This window comes from Cyprinodon variegatus, unplaced genomic scaffold (assembly GCF_000732505.1).
Source record: "Cyprinodon variegatus isolate N-32 unplaced genomic scaffold, C_variegatus-1.0 Scaffold327, whole genome shotgun sequence".
Classification (NCBI taxonomy): Eukaryota; Metazoa; Chordata; class Actinopteri; order Cyprinodontiformes; family Cyprinodontidae; genus Cyprinodon; species Cyprinodon variegatus.
In genome coordinates, this window is record NW_015150780.1 from 531,625 (window position 1) to 548,967 (window position 17,343).

At 35.2% G+C, this 17,343-nt stretch overlaps 1 protein-coding gene across 1 annotated transcript; it reads left to right on the forward strand.

Moving 5' to 3' along the window:
• Positions 1 to 6,471: 6,471 nt before the first annotated feature.
• On the forward strand, positions 6,472 to 14,822 carry LOC107091156 (cell death-inducing p53-target protein 1 homolog). The gene is made up of 5 exons (XM_015384925.1): positions 6,472 to 6,636; positions 11,848 to 12,052; positions 12,284 to 12,319; positions 14,001 to 14,145; positions 14,274 to 14,822. Exons 2-5 carry the CDS (start codon positions 11,863 to 11,865, stop codon positions 14,377 to 14,379), a joined length of 477 nt encoding a protein of 158 aa, XP_015240411.1. The 5' UTR covers positions 6,472 to 6,636; positions 11,848 to 11,862; the 3' UTR covers positions 14,380 to 14,822.
• Positions 14,823 to 17,343: the final 2,521 nt, after the last annotated feature.

Consider the following 17,343-nt stretch of genomic DNA (forward strand, 5'->3'; position numbering starts at 1 on the left):
ACTAGGGATTGCGTCAAACACAACAGCAAATTCTTTAGGGGTAACAGGAAATTGGAAAAGTGACATAAAGTCAGAATAAGACAATAAATGACATTTGGATTTAGTAATTGGCTTACAAGTAATATTCCCCTATCAAACCATTTTCTATAAAAGATTGTCCTATTTTTGTATTTAATGTCTTCATTATTCCAGATATAATATTTATGAGGAGGAAAAATTGTCACACAAAGGGTTGTGACTGACGCATGACGCGAGTGAACTCGTCATGCGTAGAGCATTGCCGCCATCTAGCGGGCAATTGCGGTGTTCCATCTCTTAGGGAGAATCTTCACTTGCACTTACTTCCCTCAAGTGGCCTTCATTGTGGAGGGAACTCACTGGAGTGTTCTCAACACCGAGTGAGAGAAATAGGATTGGGCCTTAGATTTCTCAAAAAACAGCTTGAATATCCAGTATTCAGTTTAAAACTAACTTCACAAAACTCTTTCCACCAAAAATCCTGTGTAAATGCCTAGTTTTGACTAGTCAACGATTCATACAAAGTCCTTCCAGATTTTAAAATTTTTTGAAAATGTCTCTAATTTGTCTTGAGATTTTCAAAGGAGTTTTGAGTAGTCAAAAATGCTATTCTAGATTTCTATAACAGGGATTTGCCTACTCATTATTTGCTTGCAAGATATCTGCAATTGAATTCCCACTAGTTAAATCCTGCTTTAAGATATCTTTAAAAAAAAAAAATCATTAAAGATATCTTAAATAACACGACAATAATGTAATTGTTGATATCTGAAATATACCTTTTCAATAGTAATGTTTTTGATGCATCTTAAACCGGAGACCCTATACTAATGAATAGTAAATATGACTTCATTTAGACTAGTCAGAATTTAATTAGAGATATTTGAAATTTGTATTTTGCGTAGTCTAAACTCTTGCTCTTGAAATTTGAAACAGGTGTTAAAAACATCTTTTACTTTTTCTTTATTCTACAATTACATAACAATTTTTTTCTGTATAATTTTTAATCTGTGTATCATTTGTTTTTCAATTGAAAGCCATTAATAAGAAATCTGAGACAACTGTTTTTACTGAAATGCACACCATCCGTTTGCATTTCAGTATACAGCAGTATCTCCTTTTCCTTCACCCCATTCCATTCCATGCATTGCCAGACACAGAACAAGTAAAGGTCAAACCCTATGATACCTTCAAGCTGGCAAGTTAAGAAACATCAAAAACAAAAGGGTCTACCAGCCTTTGTTGTATAGTGGACCAATTCTAATTATTAGTTTCTTTATTGGCATCTTGAGAGCGAACAGAACACATATGGCTTGAGACTTTTTTTCCATGACTTTATATCAAAGTCATAGAAAAGCTGTTTGACCCAGTACACAGACAGAAAATAAACTTATTCCATGTTCAAACTCTAAATCTGATGTTTCAATTGACTGAAAAAGGGAAGCACAAGTGGTAAAATTGTCTTTTTTTCCACAGGGGATTATTTTTGTTTCTAATAAGATCAACTATAAGCTCTTTGAACCCAAAGGATACATTTAAGGGGTCCATATAATGCAAAAGCAACTGCTTTGAGCTTTTAACTATACTATTATGATATTCCTTCCTAAAATTATAGCCTAAGGGGTATTTTTCTTGATTAATGCCTGCCTGGTTGATACATACAGCCACCAATAGAGGGTGCTATTGTATCAAAATTGAAATATTGCGCCACACTGAACTGTTACTGAACTCCTTAGATGAAAATGGAATCAGAGGTGGAGCACTCATTCAAAGGTGCTTTAAATTATCTGGTCGTCAAAAAACCTGCTAAGAATATGCAATAAACAATAAATATCTGAATTAGGAGAGGAGCAACTCTAGGTCAGATAATTGCTCTTGTCATAACCTTGTCACTTCACTGTTAATAAAATTGTAAAACATAAATCACTTTGTTTAGTGGGTACTTCCAGTTATCTTTATGTTTTTCAATAAGTATTTTCAACATTTGTTTTAGAGTCCAGTTCAATTGCTCCTCTTGCCCATTCTCATATGAGTGATATGGACTTAACCTGGAGCCTGCAACCCCTCATGGGCTATATGCACAACTTTAATTTAAAGAGGCTATTTTATTTCATGTACTTTTCTACTTAATGAACTTATTATTCCAGGTGTGCTTGACCTCAGTAATCATGGCCACACCTGGATTAAACAGTTCACCCAGTAATGAAAGACAGGAGACAAAAATTCTGCCTTAAATTCATTTTTTCAGTTTGTTAAAAAGCTGATTCTCTAATTCACCACTTTAATCATATTGAAGACTTTAAAGAAATCCAAATTTTAAAGCATATTTATTAAAGTTTTTTTATGGTGTTTTACCAGACTCGTGACAAAAGCTTGTGCAGACTGTGTAAAGTGGTTAACAAAAACAAGTACATACTCATAACCTTCCTTACTGCACTGTAGGTGAGGAATATAAATAGAGACAAGTTCAAAGGACATTAACTATTGGCTCTAGCAGAGATGGGAGATGTGAGGACAACAAGTTATCTCTGTGCCATGAATTTGTTCTATCTGAGTTGCTCATATATATATGTAAGTGCTTAAAGGAGCTAGCGGGAGTTGTCAGTTATTTAATGTTAACAAGCAATTCAGAAAGTATGAAAGATGGGACTGACTCAGGGGAAACAGAGAAGCTGACAGCAGTAAATCTAGCTTTTACAGTTTTTAGGAAAGACAGAATCTAGACTTTTATAAAAGCTGATAGTGTGGGGTAAACACATGAGTACAATGTCATAACAACAAATGAGAGAATGGCTTTGCCCACCAGGAGTTCAGTATTTATGGAATGTAGGGTTCAGGCTAAGACATTTAAAGAAGACATGATCATAGTGGAATTTATCAGCAGTCCAAGTGTTAAGATCCTGGTGTTCAGGACAGCATCTTTTCTGTAGGAGAGTATGTGACCGGTTAAAGTTATTAGAATATTTAGAAGCAGTAGTGTAGTGGTCCCTGGAGACGTGGGCATACTCTCAATTGTTGCCCTTTTTTAATGCAGCTCAGAAACAATGACATTCAAGACCACTTTATTTAATTTACCCAATAATTCATCAGTAGTATTTGCTTATTGTCATATAATGTCTGCCATTTGATCTCAGGGATCATGAATAACTAAACACTGGCCCAGTGAGATTTTGGATTTTGAGTGAACTATTTCTTATTCCTGAGTCCATACCTCATGAATGACACCTTTTCTCTCACTTTGCAATCCAGTAGTTTATTTTGTAAACTGTCTCTTTGAACAGCTGATTCGCAGCAGTTACGAATAACTTTTAGAAACCACCTGATCTATTCAAGCATATAACTTCCTGCTTTGAATACACCACCTGTAAAGAACTTCGGCATAAAAATACCACAAAAAATAAGGACAGCTATTTTGATTATTATGTATTATTCTAAAACAAACCAGAAAAAAAAGGGTGTCTGGATCCTCTTTACACTTTCACTGTGGAATATAGGTTTAAGGTTGAAACTATGACCACAAAGAAACTAGAACTCTGATGTGAAAACTCATCCTACTGAACAACTTGGCCACATGGCAACAACTAAAACCTTAATAAAATTTAAAAAATACAAATACTATCTGCCCTGAGTTTCTCACATTTGTGGAATTTCATGCAAATCTCTGAATTCAGTCCTAAGGGCTGCTATCTTGAATGTTGAAATTGCATTTCAAAAAAGAGGAACAGCAACAGTGCATTACAAAGCTAAGCCGAGCCAAGAGGAACAAGTAGCAACAGCTGGAGTAGAAAATACAATATTTGACTTTAATGTAGTGGCGTGAACGTTATAAGGATGCAGTACGCAGCCCTGAGGAGAGCCTGTGCTTAGGACGATGACATCAGAGGTGTTCTGTCCGACCCGGACTGGCTGAGGTCTGCCTGTGAGGAAGTCTAGCATCCAGTTGCAGAGGGGTGTATTGAAGCCCAGCTGTTCCAGTATCTTTACTCCAGATTCTGCTTAATAGTGCGAATCACGGGGGATAAAGAAGTGGGCATATGAAGTCGGTATTTGTAATGGTGATATATAGGCTGTATATGACGTATAATACCCTGACCAGTGCTTAGGATTGCTATATAGGGTTTAAAAGAAAAACAAACCTTAAAAATAATAGTAATGCAAATATTAAACTGGTGCACAAACTTGCAAAAATGTAGCAGAAACCTCTAAAACAATATTTGTTAGATTTGAAGAAAGATTGTGTCTGTTGGAGGGGTGCAAGATCACTCAGATCAGAGGAGGGACGGTACACTTTAGACAGCTAATTACAGGGCAACGTAGAGACAACAAACACCCACAATTGTATAGCTAAGGGCAATTTACTCATAACCAAATGACCAAAAAGTTTTGTTTTTACAGTATACTGTGGGAGAAAGCTGGAGAATATGCACAGAGAGGACATTCAAAAAATGCAAAAAAGCCCAGAGGTACAATTCTAAGCTTTTCTTGTTGCAAGGCAACTGTGCAAGAAACTTTCCTGTTATACCATGGTTGTTGTGAGAAAAAAAAAAATTATCCAGGAATATGTAATTTTTTTTAATCAAAAGATTATGTTTATACTCTTCACGTAAATCCTCTTCAATGCTGTGACAAATACATTTCTCTGAACAATTTGTCATTGAGGGCTGCACAGTGTCATAGTGAGTAGCACAGCTGCCTTGCAGCAAGAAGACTCCGGGTTCGATCCCGGGGTCTTTCTGCATGGAGTTTGCATGTTCTCCCTGTGCATGTGCATGTATTGCAATATGACAATCATAAACTCAGTGGGAAATACCAAGAACAAAAATAAAACCAGAGTACATGAAAAAACAATAAAAAAGTAAACACACAAGCAAAAAGAAACACACAAATACAAATAATGTAAAAAAAAAAAAAAGAAATATAAAAAAAAGAAACAAGAAAATGGTACAGAATAAAAGAAAATGGAATTTTAGTTTGTGATGGTCTAAATCAAAATAGATTTTTTGTACAATAAGGTATGACCTCAGTGAATTATTTAGTTTTGCTTTTCAACAGACTTATGGGGAGATGAAGTAAGGCCTTCTTTGCTATGCCTGCCCCAGAACCTGGGCAGCCTAGGCGCAAGCTGAGTTGACCAAAGGATTAATGAGAGGTCAAAACAGCAGCAGCAATCCTCAGAGTGATAATCCATGAAGACATCTACTGGTTCTCCAGTGCCGTCCCTTCATACACGGCTAGGAATTCTGTCAGGACCAGAAGATTTTCATGCTCTGATACTGTAGATTGCTATACTCAAACTCTCCATGTATAGTTTAATCAATTGATCATCTGTAGGGGATGGTGATTTTTGTGCAGGCGTAATGTTCACTGCCCCAAAGCTGGCAAAGAAGCCATTAAGCTCATTCAGCAAAGGGACGATGTCATCACTGGTCTGCGTTGGGGGATTCTAGACCATCATTGACTGTAACCCTTGCCACAAGCTGCTTAGGTCCCTGCTGTCACTGAAGCGATGGGCTATCATCCTGAAGGTCTGCTTCTTGGCCTCTCTTATACCTCATGAAAGGTTGGGCCTTGCTGTCCTCAGGCTGATTTGATGTCCGGTTTTAAAGGCGGTTTTCTGAGCCCTCCAGTGATACTGAAGCCGCAGCGTGTAGATAGTACAGATTGCGTAGCGACACTGTGGGCAGTCATATCCACTGCATAGAAACTATATAGAAACAGAGGCACATCCAAAACCTACCTGATACCAGTGTGCATTTAGAACAAAATATTTAGATATAATTCATTCTTGGTGGAAACATTGCAAGTCATTCCAGGAATCTTCAAAGGTCACAGGACTGTCATGGGGAACTACTGTCCCCATGACAGTCCTGTGACCTCTGAACAATTCAAGCATCTGTCTTTTATACCCCGGATTGAAAATCATGCAGAAATGCTGAAAGTTTTGTGGACACTGAAGAAACTAGCAAGTAGCTTTTGTTTTGTAAGATGCAGAGAACAAGAATAGATATTTCCTCTCTTTTTGAAAGTTATTAAAATGCCCCTATAAGTTTTACTATTGTTGAATATCAGAGAACCAGAGTTGATGAAAAAGCAATATTTAACTCTGTTATTCAGATAAAAAAAGTTTTTGTTTCTTTGCAGTGTGTTATCTAAAAATTAAAGATCCTAAAAGGTAAAGATTCAGTTGTGAAAAATATTGTTGCCTTTAAGATATGTAAAATACCTTAAAAGGCAAAGTCATGATCAAAGACCAATTTGATTGTTAAATATTGAATATAAATATGATGCTTGATATATTCTGTTTGCTTCTTGGTATCATAATAGATATATGCTTGAAGATCTTTGAAGTAAGCATTGCATTGCTTTATGTTTTATTTATGTTTGCCCTGGTCACATGGTAGGTGGAAAAAAAGGAGGGCGGAACCACATGGTTCCATTAAATCAAATCTGTTGTGTGAAAGGGGAAGCATCAGATGGTCATGCTACTACTGTATAACTTTAACAGCTACAATTTAGTCCGAGACTTGCTGCACTTCCTTATCACTCTGGCCCAGGAAGACTGAACAGAGAAGCATCTCAGCCCTCTCTTTTGTTGTTGTTTATCTTTCTAATTCACCGGTAAGTTAAACTTATTTACATTTCTACTCACATGGTATTGGGCTGCGGATGTCATGTCCATTAATTTTTGGGTTTCATATTTGATTTATGTTGAACTGTATAAAACAAACTGTCTAAAACGGACAGATTTAGGATGAATTAACAATGAGACACAAAGGGGCTTTGTAGCAACAGATTAGGGATGTCAACATGAGCAAAGCTGAGCAGAAAATATGTCTGCACTGTCTGGAAAGCACTTATCTTCAATCCTGTGGACAAAAAACCTCGATAAAGCAGCCAAAGGGCTCTTAGCATTGAAAATCGGTAGCACTGAGCCTTTCCCAGGAAGTAAATGACTAAAAAGACAAATTGCCTCTTCGCTATTGTTAAACATTGCTTCAGTAATTTCTTTCCATTTTCTTTTTTTTTTTTTTTACTTTTGTCCCTTTCTATTGTCAGTTTCATTTCATAATAGTATAGAAATTAATACTTACTGAAAAAAATGTGTTAGTTGAAGAAGTGTTTGATAAGAATACTAAAATAGAATAAAAAATGGAAACAATGTATTAAGTTTTCCAAAGTAAAGGTTGCATTTCTTATTCTGGGATGGGGGAAAAAAGTTCCGAACAATGGCATCTTTTATCCTGATGAATATGATTCACTTTTCTACGTCAATATATGTTTTATTGTTTACACAGCGCAATAAAGCAGGAAAGGGGTCATTCAGTCCAGTGAACTCTTGTAAAAGAGGGTTTTAAATTTGCACAATTTTAAGACCTCAGTATGAAGTTTGATGGTAATAAACTTTTTTTCTCAGAACAATGTTTAGTCACCCCTGGTTATTGCACAAGTTTAAGGATTTTGCACAGGCCATGAAAAACAACATTAACATGTCAACGTGACATGCTCAAACACTTAGAAAATGGATGCTAAGCTATATTTGTTACCAACCTTTAAGTTGTCATAACACTTCCTTTTGGAGGAAAGTCCACAAAAACACCTAAACCGCAACCCTTTTTATATATGGACTTTCAGCTTTCTCTTCTCATATATATCTTTAGAGTCCAAGGTTTGTTTATTATGGGATGATCTCAATGATTTTAGGGGTCTAATTATGCTTTGTGTTATTTGGTTCTGTTCATATTGAAGGTCGGTGTAGTTATACAGTGATTTAAAAACTATTGATTAGAGGTGAAGTCAGATCATTTGTTTTGTTGTGCTCCACTTACAGTAAAACAACCCAATGCCGGTTTGTTGCCCGTAACATACTTAAAAATTGTTCTTATTTAAATGCATACCTCTTGTAACTGGCCAAATATCTCAAACCTGCCTATTGTTTGTATTGCTGCAAATTTAGTAGAGTTTGCACTTTATACATATAGGGCGGTGTGTTTTTTGTTTTTCTTTGCAGGGAACCATCAATAGGTATCTTAAATTTCCTTCACTATGAATTGTGACACTGAGTTTCAGTATACTCCAGTCTGTTTCCCCGTATAGGTTTTCTTTGGGTTGTTCAAACACCTTACTTTAATCTGAAAGTGGCAGTTTGTGTGGCATGGTTAGAACATGTCTACAGCTCGCTGTTGTAAAATGGCAACCGTGCCAAACACGAAAAACCTGATTTCAGACGGGTAAAGTCGGCTAAAGTGAATTCACTGAATATCCCTTTTGGGATAAGTAAAGTATTTTTGAATTGATTTGAATTGAGAATCAACCTTCTTTAAATCTCTTGAGCTAAAAAAAAAAAAAAAAAAATATATATATATATATGAGTACATTACCAAGATCAGTGAAATCAGCCTAATTAAGACTAGAGAATTGCTTAAACACCCTGGCATCGCCATGTCAAAAATGTATAGATTGCTAAATATTAGGACTGGGTTGTGGTTAAACTTTAAACCTTTTAAATTACATTTTTTCTAAATGTTAGTGGAGTTGTATAAAATATTTGTATGTGTTGTATTTTTATTTTAACCCAACAATGAGCAGTTTAGTCCAAAATAATCAGAAGAATCAAATACAAATATTGAGTGTACTAAACGTCCTATTGGAACTTTGATAAAAACTAGAACAAAAGAAAAACTAAAACCAAACAAAGAAAAATAACAACTCTAAAAACTACCAAACCATAGTTTCAGGGTTATAATGGATGGGTATAACATTGATTTAATGTCCTGGACTGACTGATTACTTTTTTTGGATTGTGCTATCATGCACATAGGGATGATGATAATAAATCAAGATTCGCTATTCAGACTTTAAGTAATGAAGTGCTTCTTCTGTACTTGTTAGATCAGACATTCATTTGAGAAAACTGAACTAAAATGTTCTTACAAAAAATTGAAACTATCTGAGAGGCCCCTACCTCAACATTCTACATTTCTGCCACCTTGGAGAAAGTGAGAGAAATCCAATGATGATTTGCATCTATGCTGTAGTTGAAACCTCATGAAACTAGTCACATTTAAATGTACAAAATTCACAAACTACATGGTCACTGACTTGCTGTGTTAGTTGTCTTTAGGTTGGTCATTTACCACAACAGGTCTTTCTTTTTCTTCTCTAGGTACGTAATTTTCTCTCCTGCAATTTAATCCTGTAACAAACTGCTGGACATTTAAAAGGTATCAGATGACATGTTCACCTTTACTGTATCTATCATGAATAGAATAGAATAGAATAGAATAGAATAGAATAGAATAGAATAGAATAGAATAGAAAATCCCTTTACTGTCCCACAATGGGGAACTTCTGGTGTCACAAATATATGGACCTTAGAAAAATGTATAAGAATAACATAACAGTGACGAGTTGGAAGATATACAATAAAATACTGTACTGTAAAGTGTTTTAACAACATAAAACTGTGCATCTGGAAAATAAATAACCAATGTACAGCTATGACATATTTTTTTTTACAGTAATGGATATTTGACAGTTGTGCAAAATGACAGCAGCATGTTAATTTAACTGACTTAAGACAGAAACTGTGCAAAATCTGCATGAATGTAAGAATGTATTTAGGTTGTTTGGAACAACCTAAATAAGCTTTTACCTAAGTGGTGGTTAAAGAGTCTTACAGCTGCTGGGAGGAAGGATCTGTGATAATGATCCCTGGTGCATTTAGGGTCAGTCTGTCACTGAAATTTAGCAATATATTTATGCATAGGGTGTTAGACATTATCCAATAGAGATGTTAATTTAAATAGGATCCTTTTGTTTCCCACCTTCTGCACTGAGTGGAGAGGGCATCCAATCACAAAGCTGGCCTTCCTGATCAGCTACAGATTAGCTACTGTTCCAACAGACAGCTCCATAGAAGATGGCTGATGTCACAACAGTCATAGAAGGTCTTTAGGAGCGCAAAAGAACTCAGCAGGAACAGTCTGCTCCAACCTTTCTAATACAGAGCCTCAGTGTTGGGAGTCCAGTCCAGTTTGTTATTCAGATGAACACCCAGGTACTTGTAGGGGTCCACTATCTCTATGTCCCAATGCCCCTCTACAGAGATTTGGCTGAACTCTTCTATCTTCTATCTCCATTACTTTTAAACATGAGATGTATTGCTTTAGCACAAGTGTCATATGATAGAATTAGTTCTCCTCCTCTTGCTCATTTTCTTCCCCCTCCTGCTTTGCTTGTATAATGACCCCCTATGAACTTGATTTCCTTTTTTGACTCATTTTCAGGACTCAACTTCCTCTAACGTAACTGTGGGCTATATAATTCATGATGTGTCAGTATAATTCCGGATATAGTTCTACCTAAAATTATCCAGCCCAACAATAAATGAGGTTAACTTGTAGCTAAAGCAGACAGAATAAAATGGCTCAACACAACTAATATCACAGGTTGTTTTTCCCAAATTAACCAAAACTTTCCTATAGTGAAAAAACAGCTTAACTGTTTGACAGAGGCCCCTGTTGCTACAAACTGCGCTGAGTGTCATTCGTAGCCAAATACAAGTTTCTAGCTGCATTCCTGGGGAATTTTTGCCCACTCATGATGAGAGAATGCCTTAGAATCATGAATATTCATTACTTTGAGTGCTGCAACCCCTCTTCGACTCCCACCACAGATTTTTACATGTTTAAGTCTAAGTTTTTTTAGGATCTCCTCTGAAACCAACCTTAGTGGACTTTGGTCTATTCTTGGGATAGTTGTCTGGTTTAAAGGATAATAAAGCCTGAAAATGTTTATTTCCCACAAATATGCTGACATTTAGAATTTCCTGATGGTTGATTAAATCCATTTTGCCACACAGCCCACAAGGAAATTAAAATGTCCCAGAGTAGTGAATATTTCAGAGTTCAAACACTAAGCAATTTTACTACATGCTTTATTGCGGTAACTGACGCCAAGCCTAGTTTCTGGTGTGTTTTCCAGTCTAATATGGTGGCTACCATCATCTATCTACCACATTCAGGTAGTGGAGCTACATATTTCAGATTGTGTCTCAGATTCATTCTTATCTTTTTGCTACCTGAAAAAAATAATGCAACCGCTTTTGGTAACATAATTGTTTTATGCCATACCCTGCTAACATGAAGCAATTGTGTTAAAGTAACTAAATATGTTTAATCAAATTCCGAAAGTTGTTGTATTATTTTTTTCCAGTGTTGTTTGTGCAAGGCGGTGATCTTTTTGTCTGAAGTTTTTGGACAAATCTCTTTTCTAGGCACGTTTCCTCTATGCAATGGAGATAACTGGTCACAATTCTCTTTACCGGTCCGGCTGTGAAGTTTTAAAGAGCCCATTATTGATCTTTTCATTTAAATCAAATGTTTTTAGGAAGAAATGTCAGATTCTTAAATGGAGCTTTGTATTACCCCTCTTGGTATTTTAACAAAATGGATTCCGGGGATCAAAGCTCCTTGCATCTATAAAGAAGAATAAAACTGAACTAAGGAGAGCTGTTTTTATATCAGATGTTTCCGCTCTACTGCTGTTTCCCCCCACGTAGATCAGAATGCTTGCTAACATTTTTCACTTCCAGTAAAATAAAGTATTCAGTTCAGGGTCATGGATCCTTTCTGAAGCACACGCTGTTACTTTCACCTAGCTGTGAGCTGCACAGAGGGAAGTTAATCTTTTTTTCCATTACGAATGAACCACCCTTTATGTTTAAACCAGTTTGCTTTTATTTGTTTGCTGTTCAACCTACTTTGTGTATTTAATCATTAACCTTTTGTCAAATACATATAGGTTTCATGAATAATATTTGTTTAAAAGGTGGGATTTCTGAAGATGGAAAAAGGTTTCCAACCACAGGGTGCTGCTCCACCCTACCCCGGACCTCCGATGAATTATGGCGGTACCGGACCTCTACCTGGAATGCATGCTCCACCAGTTTATCCATCTCAGCCAGGCTTCCCTGCTCAGCCAGGCTTCTCTGCTCAGCCAGGCTTCCCTGCTGCCCCAGCTGGATATCAGGGAGGTATGCAATCACTCCCTAACCTTTTGTCACATATCTTAAGACGTATTCAAAGTTGTTCAAAACAAAAATCATCAAATTGTTGAAAACTTACAGCTACAAGCTTTGAAAAGGTACAATGGCACAACTGTTTTTCGTTGATGGAGAATTTTATGCAAGCAAATTGTCTTTTGTTGATAGAGCTTTGAAACAATAGTTGTATTGTTTTGCTGAAATGTTTCTCTCCTCCTACAGGTGTTGGATTTGCTCCTGCAGTCGGTACACCAGCAGGTGAGGTAACCAGATTCAGGAAAATGCGCTTTGAATGAAAAACATATCCATATCTCATCAGCTATGACTCAAAGCAATAGAGTACTGAAGCTTATTTCTTAACAACAACACACACCTACAGGTTAACCGACATAGTAACCTGTCGGGTATCATTTTCTATTTTAGTCGGCAAAATTTGACCACTGCAGTGGGTTGCTGCCTTATTGAGATCTCTTCGTCTTTAAGAATGTGACTGTTTCTTTGGTATGTGAGCTTAACAGATAGCTTTTGTTCTATGTTTATTTCTTACTCTCTCCTATTCTAAGCATTGACTTTGTATCATTAAATAACAATCTTATATGTTTTTTCCCCTATAAATAAATATATGTATGGATTCTAGCCTAACCTAAATATTATACTTCAACTTCAAATCTTCTGTTTTTTTCTCGCTCCTTAAATCCCAACATTTGGATCAGCACGCAAAGCTTGCTCACATGTGTGTCTAGCATTAACATAACCATTGTTGTCTTTTATGACCTCTGCTGGTGATGTTTAGCAGCACTGTCTTCCTCCTTTTTTCCCTTCTAATGTTATTATGGCTGGATTACGCACCCCGGGAATGCTTTCAATGATTTCTGATTGTTGTTTTTTTTTTGCTTTTCCAATGCATAAAATAAGTAATGAAACTGTTTTAACATGAAATTGTGCTCACACAAATTATACTGATATTTCACTGAAGCTGCGATTTCTTTGTATTGTATATCTACCAAAGGTCAAAATGTCCCTCCATAGGGAAACATTGAAACCATCAAAACCAGACAATGTGTTGCCAATACAATCTGTTCTCCAGTAAGAAACCTTTTAGTTATATCCCTGTGCAGAACCTTCCAAAAGTATTTATAACATCTGAACATTTTCTTTCCTTAAACTTCTATGTATGTATTTTGTTGGGATTTTATAACAAATTTGCACAAAGCAACCAATAAAGATCTAAGGATCTAAGGTCAGATAAAATCAAAATATAACATTTTGGAAATAAATGCTAAATGCCCTGTACTGTAGGGAAATTAAAACTAGCATCATCACCCTGAATAAATCAGCTGGGTGAGGGCCACTTTCCTGCAGGTTCTAGAGGTTTCCTTGCTTCAGCTCAGCTTATTTCAATTGATGGCTGATTAACATGATTTTGTTGAACTAAAATCATCAGAATCAGCTCTACTGAAACAGGGAAACCTGATAAAACCTGCAGGACAGCAGCCTGTGAAGGACAACTTTGGGCAGGCCTGCCCTAGAAGAAAATCTGTCGGAGGCTTTAAATGGCCATAGACCAGCAGCGCCCAGCTTCAGTCCTATAGGGCCTGTCACCTTTATGGTTTAGATATTTTACTATTTCCGCACAACTGATTTCCAGGTCATTAACAGTTTTTACTAAACTGCAATCATTAAACAGGTTTTATAGAGCAGGGAAACAACTAAAACATGGAAGAAAAGCTTTAAACCCCCTAACTGTAGACTAAAGTGGAGGTTTATATTCCAGCATTTATATTTTTTCAAATCTTTTATAAGAATTTTATTTTACTTCCGGTGTAACATATTTTTTTTAGTTTTATAAGAAATAACTGAACTGTATGTGTAACACAATTGTTTAAACATTTAAAAATAATATGTATGTTTTAATTAAAGTATTTCTTTTGTATTTCAGTGTCTCACGTGGTAGTATCACCAGCACTAACTGAAATCCCGGGACAGTTTATGTGTCCTCACTGCCAGCACACTGGGATCACTAATACAACACAAACACCAGGACTGCTTGCCTGGGCCATTTGTGGAGGGTTGACCCTCTTAGGGTAAAAATCTGCTCAATAGATTATATCTTAAAGGAGTAATCTCAGCATTAATTGATTAAAAGAAGAATTTTAAAAATACCAAATAACCACAGTATTATCAATAAGAAAATCTTATTTCCCACATGCAGGTGCTGGCTTTGCTGCTGTATCCCTTTCTGCCTCGATTCCTGCCAGGATGTGGAGCATCGCTGTCCAAACTGCCAAAATCTCGTCTACATATACAAACGTATGTGAACCCAGTTTCACAAGAAATGAATGGAGAGAGAGAGAGAAAAAAAACTGATTTAATCGTACTTAATATAACAATATCAAAATATGCAAACTAAATCCAATGAAATAAATATTGCACTGTTGTATGTGATCAGACATGTTAGAAAAATTAAGGATTTGAGTAATGACAGGAAACTGTTTTCAATCTTAAAAAGCTATATGTTTGTTTTTATTTTTTTTTTTCAAATGTCACCTCTTGCAAGAAATCTGTATACTTTTTTGTGTTTTTTTTTTTCATTAAACTGAAACAAAGTATTTTTTTGTTTTTATTTTGTCATTGAAGTGTTTATTTGTCTCAGAGGGGGTTGGACTGGGTTTTTTAGACCTTATTAAGTCTGAGAACCAAGATAGGATGGTCCTTTTTTGTTCTTACACAAAGGTTTATACTTTTTACTGAAATAAAGAATTGGTCAACATTTTTTCAATTACTGCATATTCATATATCAGCTATACTATCATATAACATTATCCTCTTGTATAATATTAAATCAGCATAATGATTTAAAAATATCATGCCATGATCTAAATGAAACGTACCCCTGAGAGATGTCCATAAAATTGGTTAATTGGTGAATCACAGTGTGAGTTATTATCCACACATAAAGAAACCATGAAACGCTGTTAAAGCTTCCCAAGAGAGGTTCATTCTGACAATTATCGAAGAACCTTTAAGAACATCAAAGGTAATCAAACCTATTAACACTGTAATGTGTCTAGCATATCTAGCTTGGATCTGTTACACTGTCATTCACACTGGTGCATTTTATAGACTTCATGGAATTATGAAGGATAGGAAAAAGCTGCTTTTTTTTCTCAGATATTATCAGGGGCGAGGCTACATGGGGGGCCAGGGGTGGCCATGGCCACCCTTAGCCAATCATTTACCACCCCTGTGGCCACCCCTACCATTTTTTCCCCTCTCATACAGATGGTGGCAGCAGTAATCCTTTCAAGTGGAATATTTAAAACATTAACATTTTTTGTGGTTAATTATACACATCAATATATTAACATCAAAGATGATAAATACAGAATTCATGCTCTTTTCAGAACTAGATTTTGTATTACATGGGGTAAAGAGAAAATTTGTCTCTGCACGTCATCCAGGAGTCTTCAGTGAAATCATAGATAAATAACTATTTTAATATAAAAACGTATCAAATAATCAATTTATGTAGATATTAGTGCTTGTAAATATCAATTTTATGCAGAATGTTTATTGAGACAAGTAGGTAAGTAATGATAATGTAAAAGATTTAGGCCCCAGATCTCAAAACCGAAAGATTTTTATTCACTATCTCTTTTATTTAGAAAACACAGAAGTTTAAATATATGCGTCTATTTGTTAGTGAAGGCTGTAGGAAAGTATAGTTTGTATTTATTTAGAAAATATGGATGTTTTGCTCGTTAATTTTCCAGTTGGAACAGTGTAAACTGACCCTGAGGTTCTGGTGCCTATCCGCTTTTGGCAACCCCTCAGTGTACATTTAGTTATTTTGCCTGGCCACGCTTATATTATTGAGGTGTACTTTTGAGTCAGTTTCTATGATTTACATAGATTGGTATAAATTAGTTCAGCTGTTCCTACTAGGCTCTATTTCCTGAATGATGATTACATTTTTAATTATGAAAGTGGTTTAAATAAATCATAAAAAATATCGAAATTGAAATAAAATTTATGCTGATAAGTTTATTTAAGCCTTTTTATTGGAGGGGCATATATAAGGCTATTATAAATTCATTGAGTTTATGTCCCAGCAGACCAACCTTTGTGATGCTGCTTTTTTCTTGTTATAGAAACAATGTTCATAAAAAACAATTGATCATCAATTATATTTATTATTTGTATGAAAAGGGTAAACTGCATTAGCAGAAATATGATGTCACTGTAATTTTCTTTTTGTTTCAACGTTTTATTATGCACAACATTTTTTTCCAATTGTGTATTTGACCTTACTTTAAAGGATCTCTTAATATATATAATATATATTAATATAATTAATATATATAATATATATTAATATAATTAATATATATAATATAAATATATATATAGTTATAATTAGTGGTTGCATGTTTACTGCTTGTAGTCGCCTAAATGTTTACTTATAGTAGATCTAATATTCTCCATTAAGGGACAATAAAGTTTATTTACATTCTTTACTATTTTAACAGACAAAATATCTTTTGCTCAGAGCTTTTAAGCATCATGCCGTTATCATCTACAAGGCGAACACTAATAACACATAGGGCGGTCAGACAATTGGATTACATTAGGAACTTCAAAAAGTACCTATTCTATGGACAGAAAATATATGAAGATACTTTTAACTTTGTAAACTATATGTATAGCCTGTACTTTTTTTTTTTTTTTTTTACAAAAGATGAAATAAATAACCTTATTGTACAATTATGTGTCCTATTCTACCTTTTCTATGGACATAAAAGAAAAAAAGATGTAAGATAAGATATGTAGAGACTTTTTACTTTGTAAACTATATATATATAGCCTGTACTTTTCCCCCCCCTTTTTTTATACAAAAGATAAAATAAATAACCTTGTTGCACAATTCTGTGTTCTATTCTACCTACTCTGTGGACATAAAAGAAAAAATTTAAAGAAAAGATATGACGAGACTTTTTACTTTGTAATCTATATATATAGCCTGTACTTTATTTAGTTATTTATTTATTTTAACAGAAGATAAAATAAGTGCAATTCTATGTCATCGAAAAACGTCCACGTTTGTAGCGTGATGTGACGCAATCACGTGATCCGGTCAACAACTCAGCTGTTTGACGGTGGGTTCACGGACCGCTGAACATTTTAGTAAATAGGCCCTTCGTACATAAACGTACTATTCTCATAGTAATTAGGACGTTTCCATATCCCTGATAAAAAAAAGATCAAATTGTTCCACTTGTAGT

Coding starts and splice junctions, on each gene's coding strand:
- LOC107091156 (XM_015384925.1), top strand. CDS start 11,863: ATGGAAAAAGGTTTCCAACCACAGGGTGCTGCTCCACCCTACCCCGGA. Junction 12,053..12,283: donor CCCAGCTGGATATCAGGGAG/GTATGCAATCAC, acceptor CTCCTCCTACAG/GTGTTGGATTTGCTCCTGCA. Junction 14,146..14,273: donor GGAGGGTTGACCCTCTTAGG/GTAAAAATCTGC, acceptor TCCCACATGCAG/GTGCTGGCTTTGCTGCTGTA.